We start from the raw sequence: 17,566 nt of genomic DNA, 5'->3' as shown, positions 1-17,566 counted from the left end.
GTATCATAATTTGTTCTAACAATAAGCTCTACTGTCTTTCAACAAGGTAAGCGAAGTAAACCGAGTTGCTAACACCCGGTATCTATCTATATTATTATATTCTGTCTAAAGTCTAAAGTCTAAATTATAATATATTTATGTTTATTGTGTACTTAAGTCAGTGTTGTTTTGTATTTTCTCGTGTTTACGGTTTGAGGTGTCAAAAATGGTAAGAAGTTATAACTATAAGTCTAAACTACATAATCTAAGTATTTCATGTTTTCAGACATATAATTGTATGGTACCTGTAACAAATTTGGAAAAAAATTACAAATTCTTGCAAAATGTATTTATTGATCAAATTGTAAACAAATATTACAAAATCATAAGCTACTATACTGCTGGAAGTTAAATAATAAATCATAAATCAAATTATATTTTTTTTATCCGGAAAACACATGTTTGAGCATTTTTGAGTTTTTAATAAGTCTTATATTGCTTCTATATATTATGATATTGAAAAAAAAATAGATTGTATAAATATATACTAATCATAAGTTATTTTTAAAAATGTTAATTAATTTCTTGAAGAAAATAAAATAAATTATATGTAACGAAGAGATTATGATCAAAAAGTTTTGAATAAAGTGTATTAGTTGTGTTTTGAAGTTCATATGTGATTTGTAAATATGAAAAGTATTATTTTATTTTTAAACTTATTATTTGTAAAGAAATGTATAATTAATTTTTTATACTTGTCTTATAGACACAATAAGTTGAATGGTTTGAATAACAGTTCAAATGTATTTTTAATTCTATTATGACTGATTTAAAGTCAATAGGTATTAAGTTATAACGAATATTTTTTTTTTTCATTAAGTGAAAAGACTTAAAAACATATTATATTTAAATAAAACCTTTAAATTCAGTTTATAAAATTGTTTTAGGCATTTTAAGTTTGATAATTTTATTTTCTGAGCGAAGCGATGAATAATTTGGTTTTACAATGATGCGTGTTTTTTTTTAATTAAATAATTAATTTTATGTATTTCATAACCTTTTGAAGCAGTTTCAATCTTCAAGCGTGGTTTCTGATAGCAAAATGAATTGTTTTAGCTTTGAGAGGTCAAAAGTAGAAATTCCCAGTATTTTTTAAAATAATCGGAAAAAACCGAACGGGATTATATTTTACATAGTATTGATTTTCAACAAAATCTTTTTTGTAATACAAACATTAATAACCTTGGAGACTTATAAATTAAAATGGTCACCAAATGTTTAAATTAATTTTTCTAGAAATGGTGGCCTACAATTTTTTTGAGCTGGATTTATGGACATATGAAAATTTTTGATTTTTTTCGATGCATATTAATGTAATATAATTTTATTTCTAGTTCAAAAAGCTTGGAAATCTACTATAAGGTTTCTCATAAATTTAAGAAATCAAGTATACACGGGTAGAATTTTTTGTACTAAGACGACGTTATATCCGCATGTGTTGCCTTTGTCTTACTAACGTACATCATAGCAAATTTACGGTCAACAAAAGACATTTTGTGTGTTAATTTTCATATTAGAGTAAATTTACCTATTATCAAATTTAAAGATAAGAATATTATTTATAAAATGCCTTATGTTTTTATTGATAAAATAATTTAAAAATGAGTTTCAGCTGTGTAAAATATTACAACTTTAAAATGTTCATAACTCACTTTAAAATTATAATATAAATTAAAACATATCATATTTCCTAGATAATATTCTTGCCTTTAAATTTTATAATAGTTAATTTACTCTAATATTAAAGCTAACATCACAAAATGAATTCTGCTGAACCAAAATTTTCCATATTGTATGTATGTAGACATACTAGACAGACAACATATGTGGGTATAACGTCCTTTTAAGATTTTAAATGTTAAAAGTTAAAATTCGATATCATAAACATTTTTTATTATTTTATCGTTAAAAATTACACTAAATTATGTTTTAAAAACTAATTCTTGAAAAGATTTTTCATATTTTGTTCAAAGTTTTACTTTTTGAGATTAAAATAAAAGAAATTTTAGAAGAATTTTAAATTATTTTTTATGAACATTTGATAATCAAATCATTTAATATTTATACAAATAACAATGATTTTTGTTTATATTAAATTGTACTTTAAAAAATAATTAATTATAGAAACTTAAAATATTTCACTATTACTAAAATTATCATTTTTTTTTTTTACATGGGGAAAATATTACAAAATTATATTTTGCTAATTTTTAGTATTTATAGCGTTAAAGAATTCGAATTTTTTAATTTTATATTTTATTTTTCACAAATTTCGATAAAAATTATTTTCCTATGTCAAGAAGCTTGAAAATTCAAAATTGAACGCGAGATTCTTCATAAGTTCTATTTATAGTACATTTATAAATCACAAAAATACCAATATGATGAATAGTTAAAAATAATATTTAGACAAATTTATTATCTTTTTATACCCAGAACCTAAAATAACTTACTGTTCTATAAATAATACTATATCGATATTTACTTATTATAATAATATAATATATATAATATAATAGTAAGTTGTTATTTTGTAATATGTACGATGTTTTTAGCGAAAATTAGTTCAATTTATTAATAATAAATTAAATTGTGTATAGTTAATAGTAATATACATAAATCATAACATTTCCCTTGAAATAGATGAACTCGGAGATGGTCAGTATCGTTTTTAGTATGCAATTATAATGAATAAACATTTATCACTGAATTTAAATATTGAATACGTCCATTAAAATATTACATTATTGACCTACTCAATAATAAGATACATTCAACATTTACTAAACAGCTATGTGACTTGCTAGGTTTTTCAAATTTATTCTTTCAAGGATGTTATTTTATTAAACATACAATTTCACATTTATGCAACACAAATATTGTCAACTATTTTCCGAATATGTATATAAAAATCTTAGCTAAAACTGTATGCTATCATTTATGAATAGAACATAAAAAAAATACATTACATTTTTTTTGCAATTTATTAGTTAATTATATCTTATTATTATAATTTTTATACCACATAATATAATTAATTAATTTATAAAGTGCAAACATTTTTTATTAATTATAATAATTATAATCACTTAATTTTACAAAACTGTCACGAGCTCTTTAATATATCTGTAAACCAAAATATAATATAATAATAATCTATAGTGAACAAACTGTACTCAAAATATTTTTTCGAATACGGCTGCTTTCAAATTTATAATAATAATTATTATTGTTCTGCAGTCTACAAAACACTATCAAGTACTGAGTTGAGCGAACCGAGACGAGTGGCCGACAACACCCAGTCTCGGTATCTGGGCCGCTTTTTTCATATTTAATAATTTATTATAACTTAAAAGTATTAGTCATTAGGTAAGGAATGATTATTCGTCGTAATTAAAATAATATTTAATATAATTAATACAAATTATTATATTATATTCCGTACTGCAAAATAATAATATTGAAATAACACACATGGGTTTGTTTTAACTTTAATATTAGGTATACATTATAATATGTATACCTAAGTATGGCGCGCATGTATAATATTACGTTATTACGTATCTTAATATATACGGCAACAGCGACTGCGGCGCATTGCCGTCGAATGTCCTCGGACAAACCAACAGTTTTAATTAACAAGCCCTCGGAAACGACAATGGTTTTTACGTTCAGACTTCCAATGTCTTTATTCGCTGCGTAGTTAGTGGCCAGGAAGATAGGCAGTACCTACCAATAAACGCATTTTATATAAAATTAATTATACAAAACGACGATTCGGGTAAAAATCGTTCGCGTTTTCCACATTTTCATTTCTCGTATACCCGTGCCACTCTCGATACGGCGTGCACGATGATATTGGAACGAAACGCGCGGTGTGATATTTATATAATATAGAACGTTCTACGCCGCTCTCTTTGCCGCGTACTATAGCGGAACGTCGACGTCGTCGTCGTAAATAACAAGGTGGATGGCGGCGGCGTTTCTAATACAGCTGATAATAATAATATTATTATTGCGAGTACGTTTTAAAAAGAAAAAAAGTGTTCTTAGAACTCAAACCTCGCGATTTCAAGACGATTTACCTACATTTATTGTATGCGATTGCGGTCGATCGCCGTGTATCGAGGGGAAAAATTCGATCGCAAAATTTACAATCGATTCCGGAGGATCGACAATATTTTAATACGTTTATCGATACACACGTTAATGCATTATGCTATAGTTTATTGATTTTTGTTATTACTATTACAGTGGCGTGGACGTCATACCACCTACCACTATATTATCATGTTCATGAAACGTATATGGGTAATAATTAACATAATGCACGTTGCAGTCGAGTTTTTTTTTCGCTTTGACGCTCGTCCGTCGGCATATTTAGCACTGAAAGTTGCCTTGTACGCGTTCAAAACGCTTTACCCGGTGGAAACACCGAATTCTAAAATATAAATCGCTGATCATAGAGTAATATAATGGAGGTACACTATAACTACAAGTGTAGAAATGCAAAATTTAAAAAATTCAGCAATTATTACAATTTGCTGACAACAATATCGTTTTGGTGCACGGTAAAAACGTACATAACATTATTTAGTATTTTCGAATTGCACGACCAAATAGCACCGACTGACGGTTATGCGATGGCTTGTCGGCGGGAAAGAATATCAGCACCGTCCGATATTACCCGTAGCGCAGCCGGAAAATTCCGGCGACGATTGCGATCGTCAGCACGCCGCAGGTCTGTCGCGTACAGATGAGAGGACGCCGCGACCGGGTGGTTATATAAACGCATTATTATTATTATTATTTGTAATGTGCGTCACACGAGAGACGTACGCGGCAGATGACTCATGCGTTTTCCTCCGACAGATTTTTGTCGCGTTCGTACCCCGGCACACAAGGGTGAACGACGATTCGCGGACGCGGCAGCAAAAACCGTTCACCCACTGTGATCCGCCACCCTCATTTCTCTACCGCCGATTATTCTCGTTATTACGCGCGCGCGCGACAATAATAATGCAATATTTATAATACAACGTCATATTAATGTTTTTAAAAATATTATCGTTACTTTTAAACGGGAAACGTTTGAAATGAATAACTCGTCCCGTTTCTCGGGCGTAACAACCGATTCGGAGCGACGTGTACTGCAGTGTACATTATATAACGACATCAAAACATATTTTAATATCATTACAATAAAATAATAGTAATAATAATATATCGTGTACGACCGAAACGCGACGGTATCGTCGTAAGGCGCGCAAGGTGGAGCGATATACTCTCGTCGTATGCAATACATAGTATTATTATTATTTATTATGTAGTTTTTCGAATCCGTCGAAAAATGTGTTAATCGCGCGCTTTTTTTTTTTTTCTCTCTTAATAACAAATTCCGAAGGGCATCGCAGCCGCGCCGCGTCCAGCACCAATGCCGCGGCGACCGCCACGCTCACGAGTTTACGTGCATAATATGCGCGTTATTATTACGGACATTCCGTGTCGGGTTAGCGCGTGTGTGCGTGTGTATGTGTGCGCGCGCACCGCTATGAAGGCAGCAGCGGCGGCGGCGGCACCGACGACTAATACGCAGCGACGGTGGTAATGGTATGGTATAATGCCGAGGACTCGTTTTGGTCGTACGCCGCCGCCGCCAGTCGGTCGGCCGCCGCCGCCGCTGTTCTCCCGCCCGCCGGCCCACCGCGGCTTTGTACATCGCTTCGGCGGACGCCGCTTCGCAATCGGTGGCGGCGGCAACGAATGCTACGACTGTATACGACTACAGCGACGACGTCGACGGCGATGGCGGCGGCGGCGGCGAACGCCGTTTTTACAAAACAACCAGCTATATTATAATATGGTCGGCGGCCTTCCCGCGCCGCCCGTCCGCCAACGCCGCTCTACACACAACAACACTACCGTCACAGTGTTGCCGACACCGACCTCTCTCGTCGTCGCTGGCTTACAAGCTTTAATAATAATAATAATAATAATAATAATAATAATAAGGAGAAGAAGAAGAAGAAGAAGAACATTATTATGATAATGACGACGACGTAGTCCTTAAATAAAATAAATATATGTATATATATATAAATATTATTATTCGTAGGAATATCGTTTGTCTCGTTTTATTTTAATGTTTTTAAAATTTTTTTATAAAAATTCGAACGGCACGCAATACGCGATAAATAACGCGCGCGGCGAAAAAAATAATTTCGTAATACACACATACAAATGCAATGCGCCTGTACGCGCACGAACGCGTATATTTTACATAACTTTATTATATTATTATGTACACGTTTGTATTTTATATATTATTATACATGTAATATATGAATACATATGCAACGATAGTGCAACGCGTGTACTACGTCATATATAAATATATATTATAATATAATATTATAATCGTTGTTCGGTTGTAAACGCGATTGCGATTGGCGCATATACGGCGATGGAAAAAATATGCGTAACGTTTTGGGAACAAAGTACGCGAGACAGTGATAATGAGAATAATAATAATTATTATTATTATTATAATAGTGATAGTAATAATGATAATGACGAAAATAAAAAATTGAATAGAAAAACCAAAAAAAGGTTTTTACGCAAAAGATAATAACGCGCAGAGTAGTGCCCCCGATATAGTAAAATATTAGGTCCCGCAGAATATTTAATCACATTGTCAAACGCGATAAATCCTGTCGGGATTCGTTTGGGACTCGGGTCGAAAACGAGGGCGACGATATTTTTACGTTTATTTTTTTGAAAATAAGCGGGCTTTTCACGGACGGGCATAATAATATTATTACTATTATTATCATCTCGTCTCTACGGCGCACCTAACGGCAGGCCTCATTGCCAGCAGTGCAGGCAACTAGTAATGTGTGCCCGCGCTTGCGCGTATGTGCACGACCGTGTATATTATGTGTATATGTGTGTGTATATATAAATGTGTATACACTCGTGCGCGCGCGTGTGTATATGTGTGTGTGTGTGTGTGTGAATTAAAAAATGCAGTAAACCGACACAAAATATCCCCGCCATCCGCTTGTCCTTATTTTGTATACGACGCGCGACAGCGACGTAAATACATATTATATATATCTTTCGGCGGCAAACTCGACTTATTATCAGTGACACAAAAAAAAAAACCACGATACACTCGTGCTACGCTGTTGATCTCGTAAAATAGTAAACAAAACAAAATTTAAAATAAAACTTCTTCTAGTTTTGTTTTTAAAAATCGGTGTCAAGACAAAATGTTTTGTGCGCTCGTTACTCTGCGCTTACTATTGTATTGCAATAGTTAGATGGCTCGTGTTAGGCCATTGTACATTGATAAAACGTTCGAAAGATAAAAATTTTTTTCACGCGCGCATTTATAATAACAATAATTGTTATCATTATAGCGATATAATAATTATTAAAAAAAAAAATAGAATATGTTTTTAAGTATCGGTCATAGGACTCTGGTTTCCGCTTTGTCGGTTATTTTCATTTCTAGAGAAACAAAAACGTGCAAAAAATGTGTGCGTCATATTTTATAAAAAATCTAGCTAGGGCTATTACGGAAAAACCATTTCGGTTGAGTAAAAAACGACTGATTTCGTGAATATATTTTCATTTCTTTTCGCCCCGACTTTTGGGTTTGTTTTTGTCTAATGAATACGAAACAATTATAAATAAACTTCTACGTTTGGGTTTGGGTAGTTTTCTACTCAAATGATTAACGGTGTGATTTTCTTGTGGTATTTTAATGAATTAAAACTTATGAAAAATAAGTGTATGTTTTTTAGCAGTATTGTTATGTTATATTAATATTTTTAAACATTTAAACACGGCCACTTAGCAATGACATTTATCTAGTGTGTTGCGCCTGTTTTAATGCATAAAATAGTCGTCGACGAAGTAACCGAAGGCTGTTGTGGAGATTCTTCGAGGTGTACAGTGGAGGCGTAGGCTTGACCGGGAATAGGTAGGTGGTAATAGAAATGGCGGTAGTGTAGTGTAGTAGTAGTGTAGTAGTAGAAATAGTATGTATATAGTAGTCGTAGAAATAATGGTACGATAAGGCCGGGCGAGTTGACGGTGAGGCGGCGGGAAAACCAGGTGTACACGTTATACGCGCGTATATTATAATTGGTAGGTGGAGGCGGTGGGTGAGTAGCACAGAGTGGTGGGCGCGACGACGAGGACGAGCGGTGGAACGGATGGGAAAAGGGAATGGTGCTACGACGGCGGCCGACCTCGGTTGGGCGCTATCCGCGCGGTAGGTATGTGGAGAATCCTAAAGCTATCACGCTCCGGTCGGACGGCTATCTGAAGTTCGGCTGAACACTTTCGACCGAACCGGTCGAGGCGACCGCCGTCACAACCCCGAAACGAGCTTTTGAGGTACGCGGATCGCCGCTGCGACAAAATCACCGGAAACCGAGAGAGATCTCACAGAACCGAATCGAATTAGAAAAATCATTGTCGGCAGTCTATCGATAGGCTTCGAATACGGTTTGGCGCTGAGACGGCTGCAAGACAAGACAAGACGTGTCCGTCGTGTCAAGTGTCTAGGCGGCGATACGAGTCAAAAGTGTTTTGTCGTCGAAGCATTGCTCGCATAGTTTCACACGAGCACGTGCATTCGATTGCCGTCGCCGATAAACGCATATCGTACACCCAACGTTCTCGCAGAACGTAGAGATAATACCGCGGAACAGTGTACCCGCCACACTCCGACCGAGTGTAATAGACAAATAGACAATAACGAAATCGCAAGAGATAAGTGGAAAAAAAACAAGGAAAATCGGCGATAAGCGTCGCTGGTGCGCGTGCGCTCCTACGTACGTTGCACGTGGTGATAAAGTATTACATGTATGGTAGTCGCCGTACTATAAACCATACACACACACATTATTACAATATATATAATTCAATGCGACGCGCTACCGCCGTTTTTGGTTCGGCCTTTGGATTCGGCGGCGGCGGCGGCGGCGACGGCGGTGGTGGCGACGGCGAGAGCGCGCTGTCGGCCACGCTTGTTTAGATATTACAAAAATATGCGCGCGGACGGTGTAATGGCGCGGCGGCGGTGTGATCCGCGTACGGCGGCGGAGGAGCAGTGTACAGTAACGGTACGAGTGTGGCTTGGTGGAAGGGAGCGGTGCGCGCGGACGACGATATCGCGACTAGTGGGCCGCCGGTGATGGCCGACGGGTATAGGCGGCGGTGCGGCGCGGGCGAGAAGTGGAATATATATTATATACTATATAGTTATAGCGCGCGCGTGTGTGCGTGTGCGTTTTGTGCATTGGTATAAGCGAAGGAAGCAGAAGTGTACAGCGTCGGAGGTGCGTGGCGGCGGGTCGGTGGGTGAGCGCTGGCAGCGCGGCGGCCGTGGCGGGGGTAACAGCAACAGCGAAGGAGCGTCGTCAACAACAGCGGCGGCGGCAGTGTTATTCACGAGTAACGCGCCGTAGCGTTCCATAGCCCGCCACTGTACGTCCAGCTCGTTCGAGCGCCTCTCAAACACGTCTCGCCGTTTGCGCGCGCTAGGATTTTATATTTAATTCGTGCGTACAGCACACGATTATTAATTACCGATTAATTTTTTTTCCGCGTCTATATAATCCGTTCTGTCGGTAAAGAATTAATTTTTTTTCCCCCGTCGTCCAAACGGCGGATCGCGTCTGCGATAATATTTAAATTTTTCACAAACCGTCATCGACGACCACCGGCAGGGGCCCGTCTAATAAATCCGTGTATATATATAATTATAATATTATTATACACGTTGACTATTGCGGTTTCATTTTACACCATACCGTTTTCAATATCGTTGCTAATATCAGCCGAACGACGTTCGACTCGGGCTACACACACACACACACACACACACACGTCTGTCCGTCCTTCAGTCACGACGGAGTTTCACGCGGACGCCCGGTGGACGGAAACCACTGTCATCGCAGGCGTTAGCGGTATATGATGTTAGCCCGGCGCCGAAGACGCCGATACCGACGTGACAACGCCACAGCGACCATAAGGAAGACAGTGATTGGCAGTGGAGCAGCAGCAGCAACAGCGACAGCGACAGAGACAGCGACGATCAGACACATCGGGGATAGCAGCGACCGCGCACCAGTGACGAAGAGCAGACATGACAACGACGGTGGGTCTTCTGTCGCCATTGTTGCCGCCTTCCGCGGTGACCGCTGCCGTGGCCGAAGAGCACCAGCAACAGGACTATTATTACGTGCCGCAGCCGCAGCCCACGCGCGTCGTACGCATGAAAATGTGGAGTGACGACGACGACGAAAACAATTATTGCGCCGACGACAATTCGACGGTGAGCATAAAAAAAAAAAAAAACACAATATTTTTTATTACCATAGTTATTAATTAGTTAATTAGTTATAAGTGATCGTATTATTGGAATCGGCCGGTGATATATCGTCGTTAATACGACACGGGTGCTCGGTAATATATTTGTTTGTAATGTGTTGGTGTGACGGCGGACGAGGGTTGTTGTCGTGTTAATAAAAAGTGGGTGCGAATAAACAAAAAATAAAGGGTTGACAGAAAAACAAGTGGCTGGAAGTAAAGAGGCTCGTGCGCGAAAGCGATCCCGCACGATTCAAAGTTCCCGCCAACCGTCGCCGACGTCGCCGCCGCCTCCTCCGCCGATTCCGCCTCCGTCGCGGGGTTGACGGCGGCGGCGGCGGCGGCGGCGACGACGGTTCGCGTGGAAAAACATGTGCGTGATGATAACGACGTCTTTTTTCCTTTTATGTCCCATCGTTTACGGGTGATAACTCGTAGATTAGTCGTTTGGCCTTTATTCGCACACCGGCTTTTCTTCTGTTTTCGCCAAATTAAAGCTTTTTAACGTTGGGGTGGTGGGAGGAGGAGGGGGAGATGGGTGTACGGTTTACACGTCTTGCGCGACGTTCTGCTATAGTATATTATTATTATGTATTAATGTCTAACGGGTGTATAATGTGTATTTTGTTGTTCTGTTGGGTTTTATTGTTACGAGTGTATAGTAATATTATAATAATTATTATATAATATAAATATTTAATTTTTATTTTATAGACATCGATTTGCCGATATTTCTTTTAATGCGTATAAAAAGCAAAAGTGTGTCACGTATTAAGAGATAATATCGGAATCGATCGATTTTAATTCGACCGGAAAATCGCTATGTTCGAACCCCGGTAGTAGGTAGGTATTGCGTGGGGTCGCTACTATACACGGCAACGGTGGTCAGTGGTTTTAACGATTTTGCGCGGCGACCAAATGGGCGCGCGGAACGGGTCGGTCCGAGTCTGGGTGATTATTAATTAACGGCGGATCGATGATGTGGGACTCTCCTCCGTCTGTGGCCGCTGCGATATCTTTTTATCTCGTACCACATTATTGATAATATTACCACGATTACACAAGTGACGGCTACGATATCCGTGGTTTTTTTTTCGATTAATAATAAGCGGTATATAATATTATGTTATTTATAGAGCCTAGTATATAGTCATCGTCGTCGTTGTTGTTGTTGTCGCCGTAATTGTAGTTGTACTTTTGTCGGCAGCGGTAAGTGATGGTGGTGGTATCCATATAGTGGTAGTAAAACGGCATATTAGAAAGCAACGTAGTGTACGACGCGGCGGCGCGTAGGTTGATACCGCGGTGGTGGGGGAGAAAGAAGTATGTGGAGAAAGTGTGTTAACGACACGCCACCGACGTCGACGCTATAAAATTATAATAATAATATAATATTGTAACGAATAATAATAATAATAATAATAATAATAATAATGGAGGCATGGGTTAGTCGGGGATACTCGTTGCAAAAATATGTCTCAAATTCGATGTAAACATTTTTTTCCCAACATGGCGCATATCATCGCGATGTTGTTACGTCAAGCGTGTTCGAGAAGACTGATCAATGATTGACGAATGTAGAACGATCGATTTTCCAATAATCATTATATCACTATTCCGTACGTTATAGAATATTGTATTGTCGAAAAGGAGCTTATAACTATACGTTTTATATACGTTTCTAGGACCTTAATATATGTTATTCAATATACGTTTATTTGGTCGGGTTTCTTCGGCGTTGGAAGGGAGATTACCTATAATAGTAATAAAGACCGAAAATACAATTTGATTATGTAATTATGTTCGTTAAGGCTATGTGCGTAAGACTCTCAGTGCACCTATTGGTGCGAGGGGGCTGCTACCGACGTTAGGAAGGGGTGGTGTATTCATCCCTCCGCAAAACCCGTCCCGCGCACAGACGCGCCACTGCTTCTTCCTCCGCCGCCGTCTGATAATAATTATGTATAATATCGAAACGGACGTTTTGTAGAAATGTAGGTGCGCGTTTCGGGCTTATGAGTATCCATCTCGAGTCTGTTTTAAACGCCAAGTTCAGTAGGTTAAGAGACCGCCATTGCATTGATATAATGTACCGTATTATAATCCATAGACGTTCTACGTATAGAGCGTGTATGTACTTACGGGACTTCTGGGAAATCTCGGGACAGCCACCGTAATTGGTAACAGTCGCACTTTTATCACTACATTACCGTCTCGCGTAGGTAGAATTATATAATAATAATGATAATACTGTAGGACGTGTGCCGTAAGGAAGGGTTAGTAGGGCAATTTTTTTTTTATCGAAGGTATTTTATTGAGGTTCACCGTGGTGCCCTAGTTCATCGGGCTCTGCAGTTTTCCCGACCGATTTGAACGGGCGGTTATATTACATGGTAGGTACCGACAATTTAATGAAAACGTTTTCCTCGTGATCATTATCCCAACGCCATCTACACGGGTACGCCGGGAAAAGTCATACGAGAGTAGTTACCGGATCGCTCGGACAGATGGCATCGTTGCCCCGTCACTAGATTGTGTGTCGAGTAGACCCAGTAGTTTTATTAGTCTGAGAGTAGGCCAGCAGCAACACGTAGAAGGCAAACGACGTACAACGGGAAATTGAAAAAAAAAATATATTATTATTATTATTATTATATTATATTATATTATTATATATTATTATTAACCAGTGATTTTAAAATTATTTTTTTTTAACACTACTCTGTGCTTTTAACAAAAATACATTAAAACACTTAATTTAGTAAATAAAATGTATTTTATATTATAATTTTATAATTATTTAATTATTTTAACAAAATTTCGTAGCATCCTATTTGAAAATCACATTATAATTATTCGAACGCCGAACACTCTAAATCCATAAAATACAGTCACAACGTCCAGACATAAAGTCGTAATGTACAATTGTCATAATGTGTAACGATAGTTTTAAAGGGAAAAATACATGTGTCACTATTACAGTGAGATATTATAACTGGTATAATATAACTTATGAATTATGGATAATATATTTACGTTAAACGAGTTTTATTTATTTATTTTTAATTTAGTAGATACCAATGTAGGACAGTATTGTATTTTTATCTGTACATCCTAATCTAATATTTCAATAACTTTTTGCATACAATTATGGGAGTTTATAACTGTTTTTCGATTATTAAGCTCATATTATTATTTTTAAGATTTATTCCATACTAATATAAATACATTTATAATACAGAATGTTACAACGTTCAAATCGGAATAATAGTTTATATTAAACTTGATACATAATAAATTATATTACAAAAATTATTTTAATTGCATATATATTTTATAACAATATGTTTAATCATCTAATATGTTTTTTTTTTTTTTGTCAACAGAATAGTTTCTTATTACTGAACAACATGGGTATTCATGTTCCTCCGATGACAACGATAAATGCAAGCATGTCAAATGAAACTGGCAGTGAATCAAATGCTTGTAAAAGACGGTTATCCTCGTCATTAGAAAATGATCATATTCCTAAAATAGCAAGGCGTATGCTTAATAACGAGGAACTTTTGCAAAATAATCATATTGTCGAGCAATTGGATACGGCGTCTCGACTAGACGACGACGATGCAACATCATCAATTGTTGCTGCTATAGCGGCTGTTACTGATGATTCTGATTGCAGTATTGACGATGACGACGATGATGAAGACGATGATGATGATGAAGACGACGACGATGATCAATACTTGCCCGCTGGTAGCCTGTCACTATCATCGTCCAACAGTAGCAATGTCGCAAATTCCACAAATTCTTCAATGTCGACATTATCGCCTTCCCAACAGCATCACACTCAGAACCATTGGAGACAAAATCACCAGCAGCAGCAAACTATCAAATGCGATACTAACGGTAAGTGTTATTTGGATTTAGGTAGTGGTGGTAGCAGCACAACGCTGACAACAACCATGACTACAATACAACCACGAATCAACAGTGAACCAGAATGTTGTGAACTGGGGCGCTGTGTTCCTTCAACGCAGTGCTACAGACGGCGCAGAGCCGCAGTGTTTGATGCTTCAATGCGCAAATTAGGAAAATCAAGCGGCGGGTCTGGAAATAGTAGCTCACAACAAAGCTGCGAAGCTGGACTCCGGAGGTCCGTGCTCATTTGCAACACGCTGAGATTGATTGAGCGTGAAATGTCCCGAGAAGCTGCTGCCGCAGCGCAACAGGCTCAACAACGGCGTTGCTGTGCATCGAATACATCACAGCAATTGATTCAACAGCAACAAATCGATGTTTCACACCAACATAACAACCATAACAATAACAACAGACGATCTCCTACACCATACCCCTCGGAATACAGAAATGGCCGACCGGAAATGATGGTTGAACATAACAGTAGTAGCAGTAGCAGCAGCAGCAGTAGTAGCAGCACAACAGATTCCATAGACTCTGGTGTCGATGACGAATACTATTACGATGATGATGAAGACGATGACGATCATCATAGCCACACTACAGTGATGGTAAATAATCATCAAAATCTAAATAATCATCATCTCCAGTATTACCATTTGAACGGAAGTATTGAAGATTGTGACAATTATATTCATTCTGATGATTATGACGAAGATGATGACGATGAAGACGACGAAGACGAAACTACTAATTCTCCTTTAACGGAACTACAAATTTATGATAACAGTTTCAATAACAAAAGAAACACGGCATTGAGTATTGGGGATCATCATTGTGACGATAACATACTACCGTTAATGGGAAATAGTAACACAACGACAGTTACATCTATCGATTGGGGCTCAGTTCTAAGTTTGTCATCGTCGAACAGCAACAACAATGGCAATAATTCACAGTCTACTTCGTCAAATTCAATAACATTGATGACCAATATGGATAGTGATTGTGACGATATCACAACGATAATATCTTCTTCAAATCTAGATCGCAAATCTCAACAACACAAACGTAGAAGGCGACACTATAAACATAATTATAATCATAGTCAAATTCATACAAAACACAGACATCACCATTCCCATAACCATCAAAGGTCGCAAAAACGTCGAGAGCGTGGAATAACATCATCATTACCAATGTCAAAAAACAGGGCATCAAATTATCAAGTTCTGTCACAAGTAGGTCCTTGTAACAACGAATAGATTATCTACTTTATAATCGAAATAATACGCTCATTGGATATTTGCTTCAAATTTTAAAAAGCATCAACACTAAGGTATCAGACTTTGATATTACAATGGCAAACTATATTTACCTAGATGTTTACACGTGTACCTGATAGATCACATATTATATAATTATTGAATGCCTACCTAAAAGGTATGGATATGCAAATAGCAACCAACAAGGATGGCTGTGTAATATTATAACCACCGGGCAGCTCAATTATTATTATTATTTTTTAATTTTAATGTAGGTTATGTTATTCTTTATTATCTCTTATAGTATATATTTATGCGGACGTATGTTTTTTTTTCAAAATAAATTAACAACCAAACATTACTAAATTTTCCATCATAACACTTTCACTATAGCAATTTAATGTTTTGCAATAAATATATATGAATGCGTTGATATAATGTCATATAACATGTTAAGAGACTTGTTACCATTTTAAAAGTTTTATATATAATATAGTATATATATATAAATTTTTATATATATTATTATTATTGTCTTATCGTAATATTAGACTATAAATTATATATTACAATCAATTGTTTTATAGACTTAGGTTCCAAATTTCAGTTACAGATAAGAACCCCTCCCACAACACCAACAAAAATTACTTATTTATTATTAAATATTTTATAGTATGAATATAAATTTTAACCGTACACTTTTGATTTTTAATTTAAACTAGTTATTCAATACATGGTGTAATGTAACAATATTATATTTTATCTGATGCGGCCTATTTTGTATTTGACAATTTTTGATACTAAATGTATCATTATATCCGTCCATAGATAATGAAACACAAGATAAAAATTATCAACTTACAATAATTAACAGCTGTATCTGAACAAAATTAATTTATCGTCCAAATAGTAACATTTGTTTTTTTATCAAGATCTCTTTTTTCTTTTAAAACTTATTTGTATGTATACAATCATTTTGTTTGGTTTTTTTTAATAAGAATTAGGGTTTTGGTTAATACTGTAAATTAAATGTTGTGTTGTCTACAAATTCAATTATGTACTTATTAATAAAATTACTTTGTAATTACAGTATTATTAATTTAAATAATAAAATATATAAATATGTTAAAAAAGCAATAATAATAAGTAAATTAAATTAATTTTTACTCTCTGAATGCACTGATGATGTTTGTTAATAATAGTAAAATATTGTATTATATTATTAATATCGAAGAGCTGCTCAATGAACCAATATTTAGCAACATTGTTTATTAAATTATGTAATTAAAAATATAAATTGTATAGATAAATAAGTTATAAGTAAAATATATATAAACGTGTATAGATATAAAAATCATAATGTTTATTTAATGAACAGAAAATGTATAATGTATAATATATTATATTATAATATTGTTGTGGTAATTTAATTGTTTTACCATAATCAAAAGTCGAAAATTACAATTATTTTGTTAAAATAAATAAAGGATAGGTATATATGTGAATTTTGACTCTTAAATACATTATTTCTAATATAGTTACCTAAAAATTCCTATTTAAATATTATTTAGATTATACATGTAGAATAGAAATTGATCAAAACAACAATGAATGAAGTTCTTAAAACTGAAAAAAGGTACACCTTTAAGTAAACAAAACTTATGCATGAAAAATATATTTTAAACAATATAACTAACAGGAGTATAGGATGGTTTGAAATATTGCAGTGGACCTATAATATAATTAATTAAATGGTCATGTATGTGTATTGTATACTAATCATAACGATTTGCATATTTATACAATATTCAGTTTAAACCATCGCCTCGAAATGTTTAAAATTCTAAAATAATTTAACTACATTTTTTTTCATGTTAATAAATAGCAACAATATGTAGATGTATTCCATACTTAGTTTTTAGTTTAAATTCGGTGTTGTTACTACTAATTTGAGA

At 35.7% G+C, this 17,566-nt stretch overlaps 1 protein-coding gene across 1 annotated transcript; it reads left to right on the top strand.

Annotated features, from left to right (window-relative positions):
- Window positions 1-9,488: 9,488 nt before the first annotated feature.
- LOC113556536 (uncharacterized membrane protein DDB_G0293934-like) lies at window positions 9,489-16,573 on the top strand. Its single transcript, XM_026961545.2, has 2 exons — window positions 9,489-10,390; window positions 13,812-16,573. The coding sequence occupies exons 1-2, from the start codon at window positions 10,202-10,204 to the stop codon at window positions 15,609-15,611; spliced, it is 1,989 nt and encodes a 662-aa protein (XP_026817346.1). The 5' UTR covers window positions 9,489-10,201; the 3' UTR covers window positions 15,612-16,573.
- Window positions 16,574-17,566: the final 993 nt, after the last annotated feature.

The sequence above is a fragment of the Rhopalosiphum maidis genome, chromosome 3 (assembly GCF_003676215.2).
Source record: "Rhopalosiphum maidis isolate BTI-1 chromosome 3, ASM367621v3, whole genome shotgun sequence".
NCBI lineage: Eukaryota > Metazoa > Arthropoda > Insecta > Hemiptera > Aphididae > Rhopalosiphum > Rhopalosiphum maidis.
The sequence above is the reverse complement of the archived record's forward strand: the minus strand, read 5'-3'. Positions and strand labels throughout refer to the sequence as shown.